At 51.0% G+C, this 13,631-nt stretch overlaps 1 protein-coding gene across 7 annotated transcripts in view; it reads right to left on the reverse strand.

Annotated features, from left to right (window-relative positions):
* Positions 1-4,036: 4,036 nt before the first annotated feature.
* The window catches only part of PTPRF (protein tyrosine phosphatase receptor type F), a 375,952-nt gene continuing 366,357 nt past the window's right edge, over positions 4,037-13,631 (reverse strand). For all 7 annotated transcript variants that reach the window (XM_059854008.1, XM_059854014.1, XM_059854010.1 and 4 more), the window contains 8 exons: positions 13,142-13,296; positions 11,575-11,860; positions 9,785-9,963; positions 7,196-7,322; positions 6,898-7,023; positions 6,122-6,276; positions 5,854-5,989; positions 4,037-5,719 (listed from right to left, as the gene is read on the reverse strand). In XM_059854008.1, the coding sequence (XP_059709991.1) occupies positions 5,651-5,719; positions 5,854-5,989; positions 6,122-6,276; positions 6,898-7,023; positions 7,196-7,322; positions 9,785-9,963; positions 11,575-11,860; positions 13,142-13,296 (1,233 nt within the window). In that variant the 3' untranslated portion in view covers positions 4,037-5,650. The remainder of the gene's footprint in view (positions 5,720-5,853; positions 5,990-6,121; positions 6,277-6,897; positions 7,024-7,195; positions 7,323-9,784; positions 9,964-11,574; positions 11,861-13,141; positions 13,297-13,631) is intronic.

Genomic DNA, 13,631 nt, shown 5'->3' on the forward strand with positions numbered 1-13,631 from the left:
AGCGTTAGCAGCAAATGCCTTTGAGTGTGTACAGGGCCGAGTGCTTAACACAGCCTGTCTAGGGACACTGACCTCTCCTTGGCTGGGACTGATTTTCACACTCTGCTGTGCTAAATGCATTCTAAATCTCCAAATGCCAGTGAGCAACCTTGAAAGTAAACACAACCCACCTGAAAAAGCTCATAGCTATCCTCAGAGACCACACTTGTTCCCTCATGCCTGAATAAAACCTGAATTTCACTGTTTCTCCTAATATGTGTTTCCTTTGCTGTCATGCTACAGGCGGGCAGCAGCCCCCAAAGGCCTGACAAAACACCACTCCACACAGGTTTTCCCTGTCTGCTGCCTCTCTGACCTGCTCAGATCTTGAATTGCCAGGTATATACAGACCAAACCCCCAAAGTGGATTACAGCAGCAGCAGGCACGACACACAGCCTCCTATAAAAAGTCAGACAACTGTCAGGTAACAGTTTTGAGACAAATTGTGTTTCTGGCCTTTCTGGTGGCTTGGCAGCTGCACTTATCCTTCAGTCAAGAAACACCAACTTTCTATTATCATAGCATCACAGAATGGTTTGAGTTGGAATAGACCTTGAAGACCTGCACTGGACAGGACACCTTCTACTAGACCAGGTTGCTCAAAGTCCCATCCAGCCTTGCCTGGAACATTTACAGGGATGAGGCATCCATAAGTTCTCTGGGCCATCTGTTTCAGTGCCTCGCCATCCTCATAGGGAGGAGTTTCTTCCTTACATCTAATCTAATCCAACCCTGCCCTCTTTTGAGTTCAAAGCTATTCCCCCTTGTCCTATCACTACAGGCCCTTGTGGAAAGTCCTGCTCCAGTTCTCTCTTTAGGCAAAGGAAATTGTGTAAGGTCTCCCGAGAGCCTTCACTTTTCCAGGCTGAACAACCCCAGCTCTCTCAGCCTGTCCTCACAGGAGGAGTGCTCCAGCCCTCTGAGCATCTTTGTGGCCTCCTCTGGACCTGCTCCAGCAGGTCTGTGTTATGCCTGTGTTTGGGACCCCAGCGCTGGACACAGAGCTCCAGGTGGGGTCTCAAAAGAGCGAAGTAGAGGGGCAGAATCACCTTCCTTGCCCTGCTGCCCTCAGGAGACACAAGTCAGCTTTTTCAAGATGACAAGTGGCAAAATGTTCCTGTGAGCGGAAACGTGTAGGCATGGAAGCTCAATAACCTGTAATTGTTACTGGGGACTGAGATTGCTTATTATAACTGGCAAAAGGGCAACAATGAGCTTTTAATTGGAAGGATCAGTATTATTCCTGCCCTCAGAAATGAACCAGGTCAAACAGGAAGAAAAGGAAAAAGAGGAAAAAAAAAGTCACTCTTAACTAGGAAATGTTACAAATGAAAATGGCAATGCTGCTGAGGACAAGAAATTCGAGGACTGTGGGGGAAGGAGTTGCCAAGCTACTGTGCAGAGTCTGCTCAGATTTTTTCAGTATTACAGCTATTTCTTTTTCCTTATTTAGCAAGTATTTTGCCTTTGAAAAACAAAATTTAAAGCAATAGAATCCCAAAGGTATAGTGCTTGGTCAGGATGTTATTTGGAGTAGCTGATCATTAAAGGTCTTTTCTAACCCAAACCATCCTATGATGCTGTGAGTTAATATCACTAGGAGGCAAGCCAAGCTTGGGCAGTGCCTGCACAGCTCCTGCTACAAGCATCAATGGTATGCATAAAAAATATGAAATAGAAAGAGCAGAAGGGCACCTCAGTGCCCAGAAATTCACCTTTGACTGGCTGCCATTTAGCTGCTGTCCCACCTGCAAACTGTGGCCTTTACAGAGCTGCTTATCTCAGGCTGCAGTGGGGCTACCTGGTAGAACTAAGGAATGGAAAATTTTCACCAGAGGAAAAAAAAAGTAGTACTATCCCAGCTCCATTGCTTAGTGCAAATATGGTTGGTCTGTTTGAGACTCCAAACACAAGAAACTAAAGTGTCTTACAGCACCATCTCCAGACTATTCCTTCAGATCTGGAGCACAGTGTGGTAGAGGAACCAGAGGGTGGGAAAAGTCTCAGGCTGATACCAAAGAAAATAAGGCCAAAAAAAACCCCAAAAAACTGTGGTAAATCTTTTCTAGCTGGGAAAAGCTGAGCAATGCAGCTCAGGAATGTCAGTACCAAGCCCTGGGAGGAAGCAGGGTGGCTCTGCCTGCAGTGTGGCACAAGCTGTGGTGTCAGCTCAGAGGGCACATCAGGCTGGCATTCCTGTTGATCCACCATGCACCATTTTTTTTGTTCCCTTTTTATTTTATGAGATATACAGAAATAATGGGAAATAAATGTTGAAAGAATAAGTGTTTTTAAAATGATATGAGTCCATTCCCTTTGGAGAAGTGTTGGCTTTGTGTGAGCAGGCCAGAGGAGTGGACAAAAGGGGCTGGAGAAAAGCTGTCACAGCAGCAGCTGTTTTTGCTGCTCTCTGACCTCTGGGAGCCTGTCCCCTTGCCAAGGTAGCACATCCTCACAGTTTGTGCACTGAGCCTTTCCTGATCTGTGAGGTCAGCATGAGGCTTTGGCCATGTGGCTACCAGCAATAGCCTTATCTCTGAGGCCTGGGCTCACTCATCTTATTCTTTGTGCATTCCATGCTGAGGTTATTCACCCTTTCTCTGCCTCCTTGTGCAAGTCCACAGACAAGCCCACAGGTGGGGAATGAAGTCCTAAGTGTTCCTGGACAGGGAGAAAGAAGGTCCATGCGTGTGTGCATATCTGTAAGTGTTCTGACAACTTTTGGTGAGAATCTCTGCATTCAAGGCTGTACATGGACTAAAGCTTTGTGCTGCTTGTCCTGGTGAGTGGCAGAAGCATTGTCACCACCTGTAGTTTGGCAGCACAGCCTGAGCACTGTTGCTGCAGCACAGGCAGGTGCTCACTGCCCATCTCCCAGCTGGCTGGCTGCCAACACTGAGCATGGTGCCCTTCCTCCCCAGACACACCCGTGTGTGAGCAGGGGTTCACTTGGCTGTGCCACTCTGACATCCTGGGCCCCCACAGCGATGACAAGCATCCCACTGCCAGCAACACTGGCACGTGCCCACACACACCTGCACACATGTGCTGCCTCACCAGGGCAGGAGCCTGCTTTGCCCTTGGATCTGCATCCTCAGTGAGGCTGCCCAACAGCCCCTCAGGCCACTCTGTAGTGAAGCAGTGTAGGAACAATGAGCCAGGCAAGGGGAAAACATTTCTGCATCTGGCACCTACCAAGGAACCGGTCTGGCCTGGCAGGGAACGCTATGTGTGACTGAGCTCCAGCAGTCACTGAGGATCACAATGGTGCCCATAGCCACACTAGGGAAAGCTCATCTGTCCACCATGCACTCCCACCCACTGTGGACATGCTGGCCAGGGCAGATTTGGCTCCCTGGGGAAGGATGGAAATACCCTAGGGCCCTGATCCATGTGGTTCTGCCCCTTGCAGTGGCTTTCCCCTCACACACCTGTGTGCTGTGTGCAGGTGCTGATCTCTCCGGGAGCTGACACTTCGTGCTTCGCAGTGCACACATGGGCAGGGCTGGCCTGGGCTGTCCACACAGAGCAGGCAGGGCTGGCAGCCTGGGCAGGTTTCACACCTGAGCAAATGGGTGCTGCTCTGCAGTCAGGGGCTGTGTGACGGCTTCACTGCTGAGCACTGACTCTGAATACTTGCCTGTGCTCAGTGCTACAGAGCAGCGTTACTGCAGCGTCAAGGAGGGTGCCAACAACTGCTATTGCCACAAAGCCATAACCACTGACACCTGTCTCTCCTGCGTGTCCAGCCAGTCATTGCACTCCCCTACTACTGCAGATGGGCAGGAGGTGAGCGCACACATGCACAAAGGGAATTGTCACAGAAGGTTTCCAAGCCCCCTGCAGGCACAGGGTCCCTGCATAAAGTGCAGCGCACTCATGGCTGAGACACACCTGTGGGAAAGAACTTACCTGCCAAGGGCTGAGGAGTGTGCCCACTGCTAAAGGGTTCTATGGCCTCTGCTGATTGCAGAATAAACAGACAGGAAAGCCAGCTTGTATGAAACCCAATTATTCAAATTTATTAACATCAAGAATTATGCAATGATGCTGTAGATTTTTTTTATTAACAAATAGAAAACAGACTGTATACAACAGTGACCCCTACAGCACTATGCATCCACAAGGTAAAAATGAATGTGTCCTCCAACATTACCAACCCTGGATTGCTGATTTCAACGTAGCTTGGATTCTTAACATTCGGAATACATGTGATAATACAATTAGATACCCTTCCACCACCTTTATTCATAACTCAATGCACTCAAAAGAGGGCTGCTCGCTCCCCATCTTTAGTGCAAGCGTGATATAATAAAGAGTATTAATATATAGTACCATTAAATTAAGTCCAGTAGTCTTGCCACATTGGTTCATTAGAACATCCTGAAGTAGCGGAAAGTACAATATTCTAGTGACTCTTAACATTTGCAGGATAGCAGAAATTATAGATACACCCAACCTCTGAAGCCATGTGTACTCCCCTCCCCTTCCCTGCAGTACCCTGCTTCCAAAGCGAGATGGTCCAGCTCTGCTGTGGATCAGCTGGGCTTGTGCTCCTTGCCTTTGTCAATGCTCTGACGCACACCACTGGTGAGAGGTGACAGGATGGCGCTTGCACGCACAGAACCGTGGGGTTAACACAAAGGGCCGTGTCTTGCTCTTTCCATCCCCTCCCTGGGGAACTGTGGGACCCCCCTCGCTACTCCTGCCCCCTTTCCAGCAAGACACACAAAAAGAGGTTCCAATACCTGGAGCCCGGGATTTCGGGTCTCTCACAAACAAGGTGACGACAACTCACGTCATATCAGGATCTGCCAATACACACGGTCACTGGATTGGTTGAACACGTATTGTAATAGGACTGAACAGTTTCCAGCTGACAAAGGGACGCTTCTCCGGCGACCCCATATGCCCTCCCAAACCCAAACCTACTAAGGAAATAATGGGGGGGGTGGGGGGCAGAGAAGACTAAAAAAATAATTGGTAGCTTAGGTCCAGTTCCATGAAATTTCATATTCTACAGAGGATTAAAAAGCCTATGGGGAATGTAGATGGGCAGGAACCACAAGCCAGCTGCTGCGAATTACCAAGGAAGCTGCACTAAAATGGGCAGAACCAGCAGTGACTGGGCTGAAATAAACACAGGGCAGTAAAAAATGTAAAAGCAAAAGGAAATTAAAAAAACAAAACCCAACTCCCAAAGGTTTGGCGGGTCCAGTTCTGCTTGGGCAAAACATTAAGACTTGCAAAAAATAAAAAATAAAGAGAGAGATTATAAAAACCACTAGTAACTATTTTACATGTTTAAAAAAAAGATCCCATTCCACCCACCTAAAGCCTTGCTGTGAAATGCAGTCGGCATGAGAGAGGGTGAGAGATGCACATGAGCAGAAATTCAGCCAGAGACTGGAAATGCTTTTGGAGTCGGATTCCCTCATTTGGCGCTGGGGCTAAGTTCCTAAATGCCGTGGTCAGAACTGGTTGGCGTGGAGGTCTGCTGCCTGGGCAGTACCTCCACCTGTACAGAAGGACTGAGGAATGGGCGGCTCTGGCTCAGAGGGACCCGTCTCCACTCCTAGACATCCCCACCGCGACTGGAGGAAAGCACTGTTACGTTGCATAGTGGTCGAAGCTGCCAAGGTACTCCAGTGCGGCTCTGTAGCACAGCTGGTACTGGTCCTGCAAGGCAGCAACGGGGGAAATGTGAGGAGTGGGGACACAAGGACAGTGGGCTGGAGGGTCCAACATCCAGAGACATCAGGGCCCTCCCTTTTCCACAGACCTGCGCTGCCACGCACAGGAGGGGAGCTCACCTCTGTCTGCACCATGGCCGGCCGCTGCGTCCGCAAGGTCTTCACCATCTGAAACATGTCCACCACGCCCTCGTAGCGCATCCTCTCCAGCACAATGCTGAGTGTGATGAACACGCCGGTGCGCCCAACCCCGGCACTGCACAGGGAGCAAGAGGGGCCCCTATGAGTCCTGCCAGTCCCAGAAAGGCTCTGCAGACCTCCTGGGAGCGGTGCAAGCTGCTCCTGGAGCACAGGGACCTGCTCACTGGGGCGAGGCTGCAGTCCTTACCTGCAGTGCACTGTGATGGGCCCATCCTGCCCGAACTGCTCCTTGGTCTTGTGCACCTGCCCAATGAAGTCAATGAAGCCCTCTCCTGTCTTTGGCACTCCCTGTTCAGGCCAGTCTGTGAACTGGAACTGGCGTATGGTCCGTGACTGGCCGTCCTGCAGGGAGAGGGGTGTTAGAAGTCAGCCATTGGTAAGGGCCTGATCTCACTCCCCTCAACGCTGGTGCTCTGACCTGCTCTCAGACCCCCTGAACCAGGCCAGGTGAGAAGGTGCACAGGCCACAGGTGAGCCCAGGCAGATAATTTGCTGCATGTTTGGGACCTGTCTCTGTTCTTCCATGTTCACCCCACGGTAGCTTAGCTGAGCACGTCTTTGGGCCCCTACAGGGTCCATTCGGTCAGTGTTTGGGGCTCAACTCCACCCTAGAACCATGTTTACTGTAACACAAGGATCCTGTGCCCGATCAGATGCTGCACACACAGACTCCAGGTGCAGGGGGACCTGTGTTTAATGCTTGCTCAAGTGAGCAGCACAGGCAAGGCAGAGTCTGGTGCTGACAGGGATCCCTGAGCTGTTCATGGGGCTGACACAGCTGGCAGGGCAGGAACCTGTGGAGAGAGGAGCAGTAGGTGGTGGGCAGCAGCCCTTTTTGCCTGCAGTTCAAGGCAGCATTTGCTTTCCTGTTTCTCCAGGAGCTGTTGCATCCTCCCTTGACTGGCCTGGCTAGGGCAGAGGCATGAGAGGCAGAGGAGCTGGGGAGCCAGCAGATGCACTCACCCTGGCATCCGTCACCTTGAACTCCCGGAGGATGTACTGCGGCATGTTGTACTCTGCCATGGGGTCCACCACAAAGTACTGGTACCGGGCAGAGCGCTCTGCAGGCCAGTACTGATGGCACTTCTCCTGTGGGTGAGGAGCAGGGTAAGACATTAGCACTGACAAGCTGCTGCTCCTCCCTCCTGCTCCCTGGGTGCCTATGTGGTTGTGGGGCCAAACACAGACTGGGTTGAGCCAAGAACGTGTGCCCACAGACAGCAGCCCCAGAGCCCCCTTCACCCCACAGCAGGACTCGTACCCGGCCCATCTCACGCAGCTTTGTCAACATCACCACAATGGTGGAGTCGTGCTCCCAGAGCATCCGCCAGAAATCCTCCGTGGTCTCGGCCAGTGGTCCTTGCGTGGCAATGTAGGCCTTCTGCTGCCTGTGACAAACAAAATGGTGCTCAGAGCAGCTCCTCAGAGATGGGCAGCAGCTGCTTCTGGGGGATGGTGGGCTGGGTGAGCTGGAGGCAGGGCACCATGGTACCAGGGAGCAAGTCTGACAATCCAGCTGTAGGAGGCAGGTCTCCAGGATGAGCCATGGGCTCTGGGAGAGAGGTGAGCTAGTCCAGCACTTGCCCTCTAAGTGCTCCCCACAGACACAGCACAACTTGGAGGATCCAGAAAAGCTCTTAGTCCTTGCTGGGGTGACAGCGTCCCCAGCCCAGCCTCTTGCTGCTTCTTGTCTCCAGGGCTGCTGTTGCACTGAGAGCCCTCTTGGCACCCAGGCCCCCACTAGCAGGCTGCCAGCACCCACCTGGGCTGGAAGGAGAGACTTTGCTTGAGGATGATCCCAGCAGCACCCCTGTGTTCCTGCACTTTTAGTCTCTGCAGTACCCGCTGTCCCTCCCATTGCACGGGAAAACACAGAGCAGCTGAACCAGGTCACCTGGATTACACACTCCAGACAATAACGAGGGCAGTATAGAAACCATGAATACACTTTTCTCTGCTTTTCTAAAGCTTCAGAATTTGTTTTTGGTTCCAGTGCCAATCAGAGCACCTCTCCTAATTTTCTGTGCCACCTGCCCTAGACTAGCCCCCACCCTGAAGAAAGCCCCCTTGGTGCTTTGGACTCAGCTCTGGCATGCTGGCAGTGTACCTCTCTGAGCTCCCAGCCTGGCACAGCAGAGCCCGGTCTGGCTCCACCACTGCGGGGCGCTGGAGCCCGTGGGACCAGGGCTGGCTTCTTCCATCCTGCCTTCTTCCCTCTGTTCTGCCTTCATCCCTCTACTGGTGCTATTTTTAATGGTGCTAAATTAATGAACGTGCTGCAGGGCAGCTGTAACATGCGGGATGCAGACAGGGGCTGCTTCAAGGTGGATTTATAACACATAGTAAAAAAACAGGGAATGGGGATGCAGAATGAAGTGAAAAATCTAATAAAGATGCAGCATCAGTGGTATCTGCAGGACCTTGGGCCAACTGATTTCTTTAGATAACAAGAAGAAAGATGCTTCAAAGGAAGGGATGGGAAGAGATAACAGAACTTGGGGATAGGGTAAGTAGCACATGAAATGGTACCACCTGCTGTGATGGCATCCCTCTCCCTCCCTCCATAGCATCACCAAGAGGCAAAGCCAGTGTTGCTCTCCATGAACTCTGGAGCCAGGACAGTGGCTGCAGGCCATCTGTCAGACTCAGGCTGCAGCCAGGCAGCTGCCTTAATGACTGGTGGTGGGTGGCTCTGTGCCACACACCCAGGAGGTAGTGGAGGCTCTCTCTGCTCTGTGACAGCTTTTCTCCAGCCCCTTCATCCCCCCCCAGTACTCTGCCCCACCCTGAGGGAAGCCTGGCTTGCTTCAGTTTTCCTCTGTTGGGGTGCTCCCAGGGTTGCTCCCCTTTTGCTCCTTGTCCACTCTTGCCTCCATGTAGCTCTTCTCCCTGAGAACTCTTGCTGGGCTCAGCTGCTGGAGCAGCAACAAGGCACAGAGCTGCTGGCCTGGCTGCACCCACATTTGTTCCCTTTGGCAGTGCCTTTTGCATCTGGGAGGTTACCAGTCCAAAAGAGGCAGGTGGGCAAAGCCAAGTTGGAAGGGACATGTGCCACATCTATCATTGCATCCCGCGCTCCAGCACTGATGATGGTGCACATGAGGGATGACCTTACAGCGATGGTGCACAGATAGATGACAGGAACAGGCCTTTTATGTGCATCATTGTGATTTGGTCTGGATTGTTGTCTAGGGGTTGCTTGGGAAGGGGATGTGGCCACTGGGCTATTCTTCTCTCCTGGCATTTAGCATCTGAGAATGAGATGTCAGCAGACAGATGCAGAAAACTTAAACATTACTGCCCCACTAGATCTTAATTTGTGCTTTCTAAACTGTGTTCTGGAGAGATTAACCTGGTGATAGGCTTCCTGTTGTCCAGCACCAGCCCTGCTTGAGGATCCAGACTCCTCCTAAAATCAAGACATGGAATAAGCCTTGAGCTGCTGCCTGGATCAGTCACTCAGTGGAAGCACACTCCTAACTCTAGTTGCTACAGTGGGGAGGCAGGTTTGAGTTAGGTACTGTAGATATAAAACACAAGCCAAGGGATGCCTACCAGAATATCCCAGAAAACCTCCACAGGAGCCAACACAGCCTGCCACTCCAGCCATGTGGACATCTGTCTACAGCAACACATGCCAGCCTGGCAGCGCTCACTCACAGGCAGTCTTCACATATTGTAACTACACACACTGCGGTGTCTGAGAAGATGGAAATAGATAAAATGCGACAAAGTGGTCCCCAGCCCACCTCAGGTGATCAGGACCAGTCCCTGGGAAAGAGAAGGCAGCTCTGCCTGGGTTTCCAAGCAGGCAGGAGAAGCTGGCACAGTCACCCAAGGTAATCCTTACCTGTAGCCATCTATGAAGCTGGCATTGATGTAGTCAGAGCCCTCGACACCGCGGATGGGCTGCAGGCAGACTCTTGTCAGCTCATACGGCATGATGTTCACGAGGCGGTTCTTGAATTTGTTGCAAGGGAGGTTGGCACTGATGAAACGTGAGGTATGTGCTTTAGAATTGGCCAGCAGCTGAAAGAGGAGGAGACACATCAGATCCCTGCTGGAGATGCAGCAGTCTGGGGGCAGAACAGGGATCCTGGCAGCAATCACGTAGTATAGAGGAGACCCACAGCAGCTCTCTGACACACACAGAGCCATGAAGCTTTGTACCTCTCTGAGCCAGGGATGTATGCTTGGTGGTGGCAGGGAAGCAAAGCTTTTCCTCTTCCAACAATGCCTTGTTATTTACTTCTCACCCCAGAAGAACCCAGGAAAATGTGAGAATTGTGACAGTTTTAGGTAAAGAAGATGTATTTTGGGTTACTGTGAGACATTTTATAGCTCTCTTTGAGTCCCCTAAACTGGAGTCATGGTAAATGTGTTACTTAGATCTGCTGGCAGATTCAAACAGAAGTCACTCTTCCTTCCCCCAGCTTCCTTTTTTTTTGTTTGCCTTCCCCAAAAGACTGCCTCCAGCACCTCCAGAACCACCCTTCTCTCTATGAGGGGCAGCTTGACCTCAACAGAGGCTCTCTGCAGGGGGACAGGGTTGCTTTCTGGGGAGCAGTTCAGCCATGGGAGGACCTCCCATATCCTGCTCCCCAGGGTATCCCATGCAGTGGACACTGCCAGGGCACAGAGAGGGGCAATTGCATTACTGTTCTCAAGAGACTTTTGGAGAAATGAAAGGAAAGTAAAATTTTGTCTTTCTTACAACAGAATTGCTTGAATTGAGCACAATTCTGTGGCTCACCTGGGGAGTTTCTCAGTGTCACCATGAGACACTCAGGCAGCAGGTTTTACTGTTCCAACCCCAGGATACCAGCAGCTCTGAAAACCACAGGACAGAGCTTCTCAACAATTCCCAGTTTACACAGAACGTCAATATTTTGCCTCTCCTGCTCCTTTGTCACTTGGAGGGAATCCCCAGGGTGAAGGTGTACTGCTGCAGTTCATTTCACAGCCTGCATGGTCTGCTGCCTCCCTGCGTGAGCTATATTCCCCTGCAAGAGTTCACTGGACTAATGCACCTCATCTGAGAATATGGGCACTTAACAGAGCTCACTTCAGCTCCAAGGCTGTAATAAATATCTGCAGTTGGCATACACAGATACAGGCAGAAAAATGTGGGCTTGGCTTCTTAAAAATGGTGTGCCTTAAAACACTGCCTTCACCAATTCTAGACAGTGAGGCTTGGTGTTGAGATGGTTAAAAGATTACAGAGCTTAGCATTGAAGAAATGAGACCAGAAATGTCTCACATATTTAAATTGGAGCTGTTTCCAGACAAGTTGTTCACAGTAACATCAATTATCACTAACATGATATGCATCTGATTTCAGATGCAGCTCCTGCCGCACAGTGAACCTAGAGCAGAATGTGCTGCTGGGAACTGCACATCCATCTGCCTTTTATATCATCCCCAGGAGCTGCCAATCCAGGGGGGACCATGGCCGACACAAGCTTTACAATTCAAATGTATTTTAAATCACTGCCTACCTGCTTTAGGAAAACACAAAAGAATAACTGTCTGTAATGATCCATAGCCCACCTCTCCCAACCCCTGGATGAGCAGCCCGTGGAGCTCTGCGGGTTGAGACAGGGCACTAGAGAAGTGGGGTGCTGGGGCTCTGCCACCAACCTTGAATTCCAGCTCCATTGAAGTGACGCTCTCGCCTGGTGGCACCTGGGTCAGCTTCTGGATGTGGGCGAAGAGGTTGCGTGCGGGCACCTCGGTATTGCCGCACGTGGCGGCCTCCAGCAAGGCCTCGTGGATGAAGATGTACTGGTCCTCTGTCTGCACCATGTAGTTGCGCTGGGAGCGCATGCACGTCACGTGGCCGTAGATGTCCACGGTCTTCTCGTGCTTCATCCGCTCCAGCATGGCGTCGATGACAATGAAACAGCCGGTTCGGCCCACGCCAGCACTGCAGGAGCAAAGCACACGGCCTGAGATGACACCGTCTCCTAGAGATGTCACATGAGCTCTAACAGTGCTTCAGAGATCACCCTGACTTGGGGCACACAAGGGAAGTAAAGGCTGCTCTCTATGAGTGAAGCTCCAAATAAGAAGTGACAGGAGGAGCGAGGGAGAGAATCACTGGAGAGTGTGAGAGGCTCCTCAGCCTTTCTGCTGTCCCCCTTTCACTGCTGGAGTGGAAAGGACATGGTGTCACCCGGCTGATCCCTGTGGTGGCTGGCAGCCCCTCCACAAGGGTAGAAGAAATGTGCTTAACAGGCAGGAGAGTGACACACACATGTGTGTGTGAAGTCAGAAGACATGAAGAGCAGGCTGGGCCCTAACACCACTGAAGTCCATAATTTCCAGCCTGCTTGTCCCCTAACCTGGGTCACTGTTTCCTCACCCATAATATGAGCACAGCCAGCCTGAGAGGGGAAGCAGAAAGCTGAGGTTATGCACAACTGCGCTGAGCCCTTTGCTCAAGCACCAAATGCCTCTCCACAGCTGTTGGACAGGCAGTAGCAAACCTCAAGCTACTCACTCCAAGAGCACCCTGAAAACAGCAGATACACTGTTGTGATATGTAAACACAGAGGTAGGGAGCTAGGCATTCCCTCATTTGTGGTGCAAGTCATATCCTTAACAAGGCTTTAATACAGCTTGTTTGTGTGTTAATTACACCCCACTACCGTCTGAAACAGAGCATGAAAGAAGAGCATTAAACACTGCTGGTAAGGCGTATGCTGAAACAGCAATGATGGAGTGGTTTGTTCAGTAACAGTCCCCTCTTGGCTGCTACAAATAAATCTTGGCTGGGTAAGATGCTGAGCTTTAGCAGACTAATATTTTGCCTTAAGAGCTGCCTTTCTACCCTGTGAAAGAGTATGGCTGTAAATACTGCATATGAATGTTTGCAGAGGTCACTGCATGCTTTTCTGTCAGTGATGTGCATCTGAAGGTACCACCCACTTAAGCTGGGCACAGATAATTTAATTTTTAAATGGCACTTGCAGTTTTGCAGGAAAATGTGTTTTCTAAGGCTCTCCATATAGCAGTGCTTAAGTTTAATCTGAGCAGTAGCAACAGAAATGCCACCACTGCACCACGGCTGCTGGGCCTGTTCTGCTGCCAGCCCAAGCATGCAGTGCAAGTTATGCTACCATGAAACCTCTCCCACAAGAAGGGGAGAATCCACTTTCAGACAGGTTAAAGCTCCTGCAGCCAGAAGGCAAACACACAGTCCTACCTGCAGTGCACAACCATGGGCCCAGCATCTGTTGGGTTACAGGCCTTGACCCGTCGCAGGAAAGCGAGGATTGGGGTGGGGTATTCTGGCACCCCGTGATCGGGCCAAGCCATGAACTGGAACTGTCGCAGCTCTGTCTTCTCATTGGAGCCATTCTATCAAAGACAAAGAGGAGTTGTTTTGCATGAGAACATCTCATCCCAGGGCAGGAACCCACTGATAGGGCAACAGCAGCCACAGGCACGAAAAGCTCTGTGTGATGATGCATGTACTGGGCTTTCACCAGCAAAAATTTGGAGGAAAAACACAGGTTTATTGAAAAACTCCTACACATAGAGATGCTTTGTAAAAAGGCAGTTTTACAGACAACAGAGCATCTCTGCAGGAGTGGAGCAGACTGCAGGGAAGGCAAAAGACTCTTTTCTGCACAGCACAGGTTCACTACCTGCATACTCACTGCACGTTCAGGGAAAATGGGCACTGGGCATGA

Source organism: Haemorhous mexicanus, chromosome 9, assembly GCF_027477595.1.
Source record: "Haemorhous mexicanus isolate bHaeMex1 chromosome 9, bHaeMex1.pri, whole genome shotgun sequence".
In the NCBI taxonomy this organism is placed as follows: Eukaryota; Metazoa; Chordata; class Aves; order Passeriformes; family Fringillidae; genus Haemorhous; species Haemorhous mexicanus.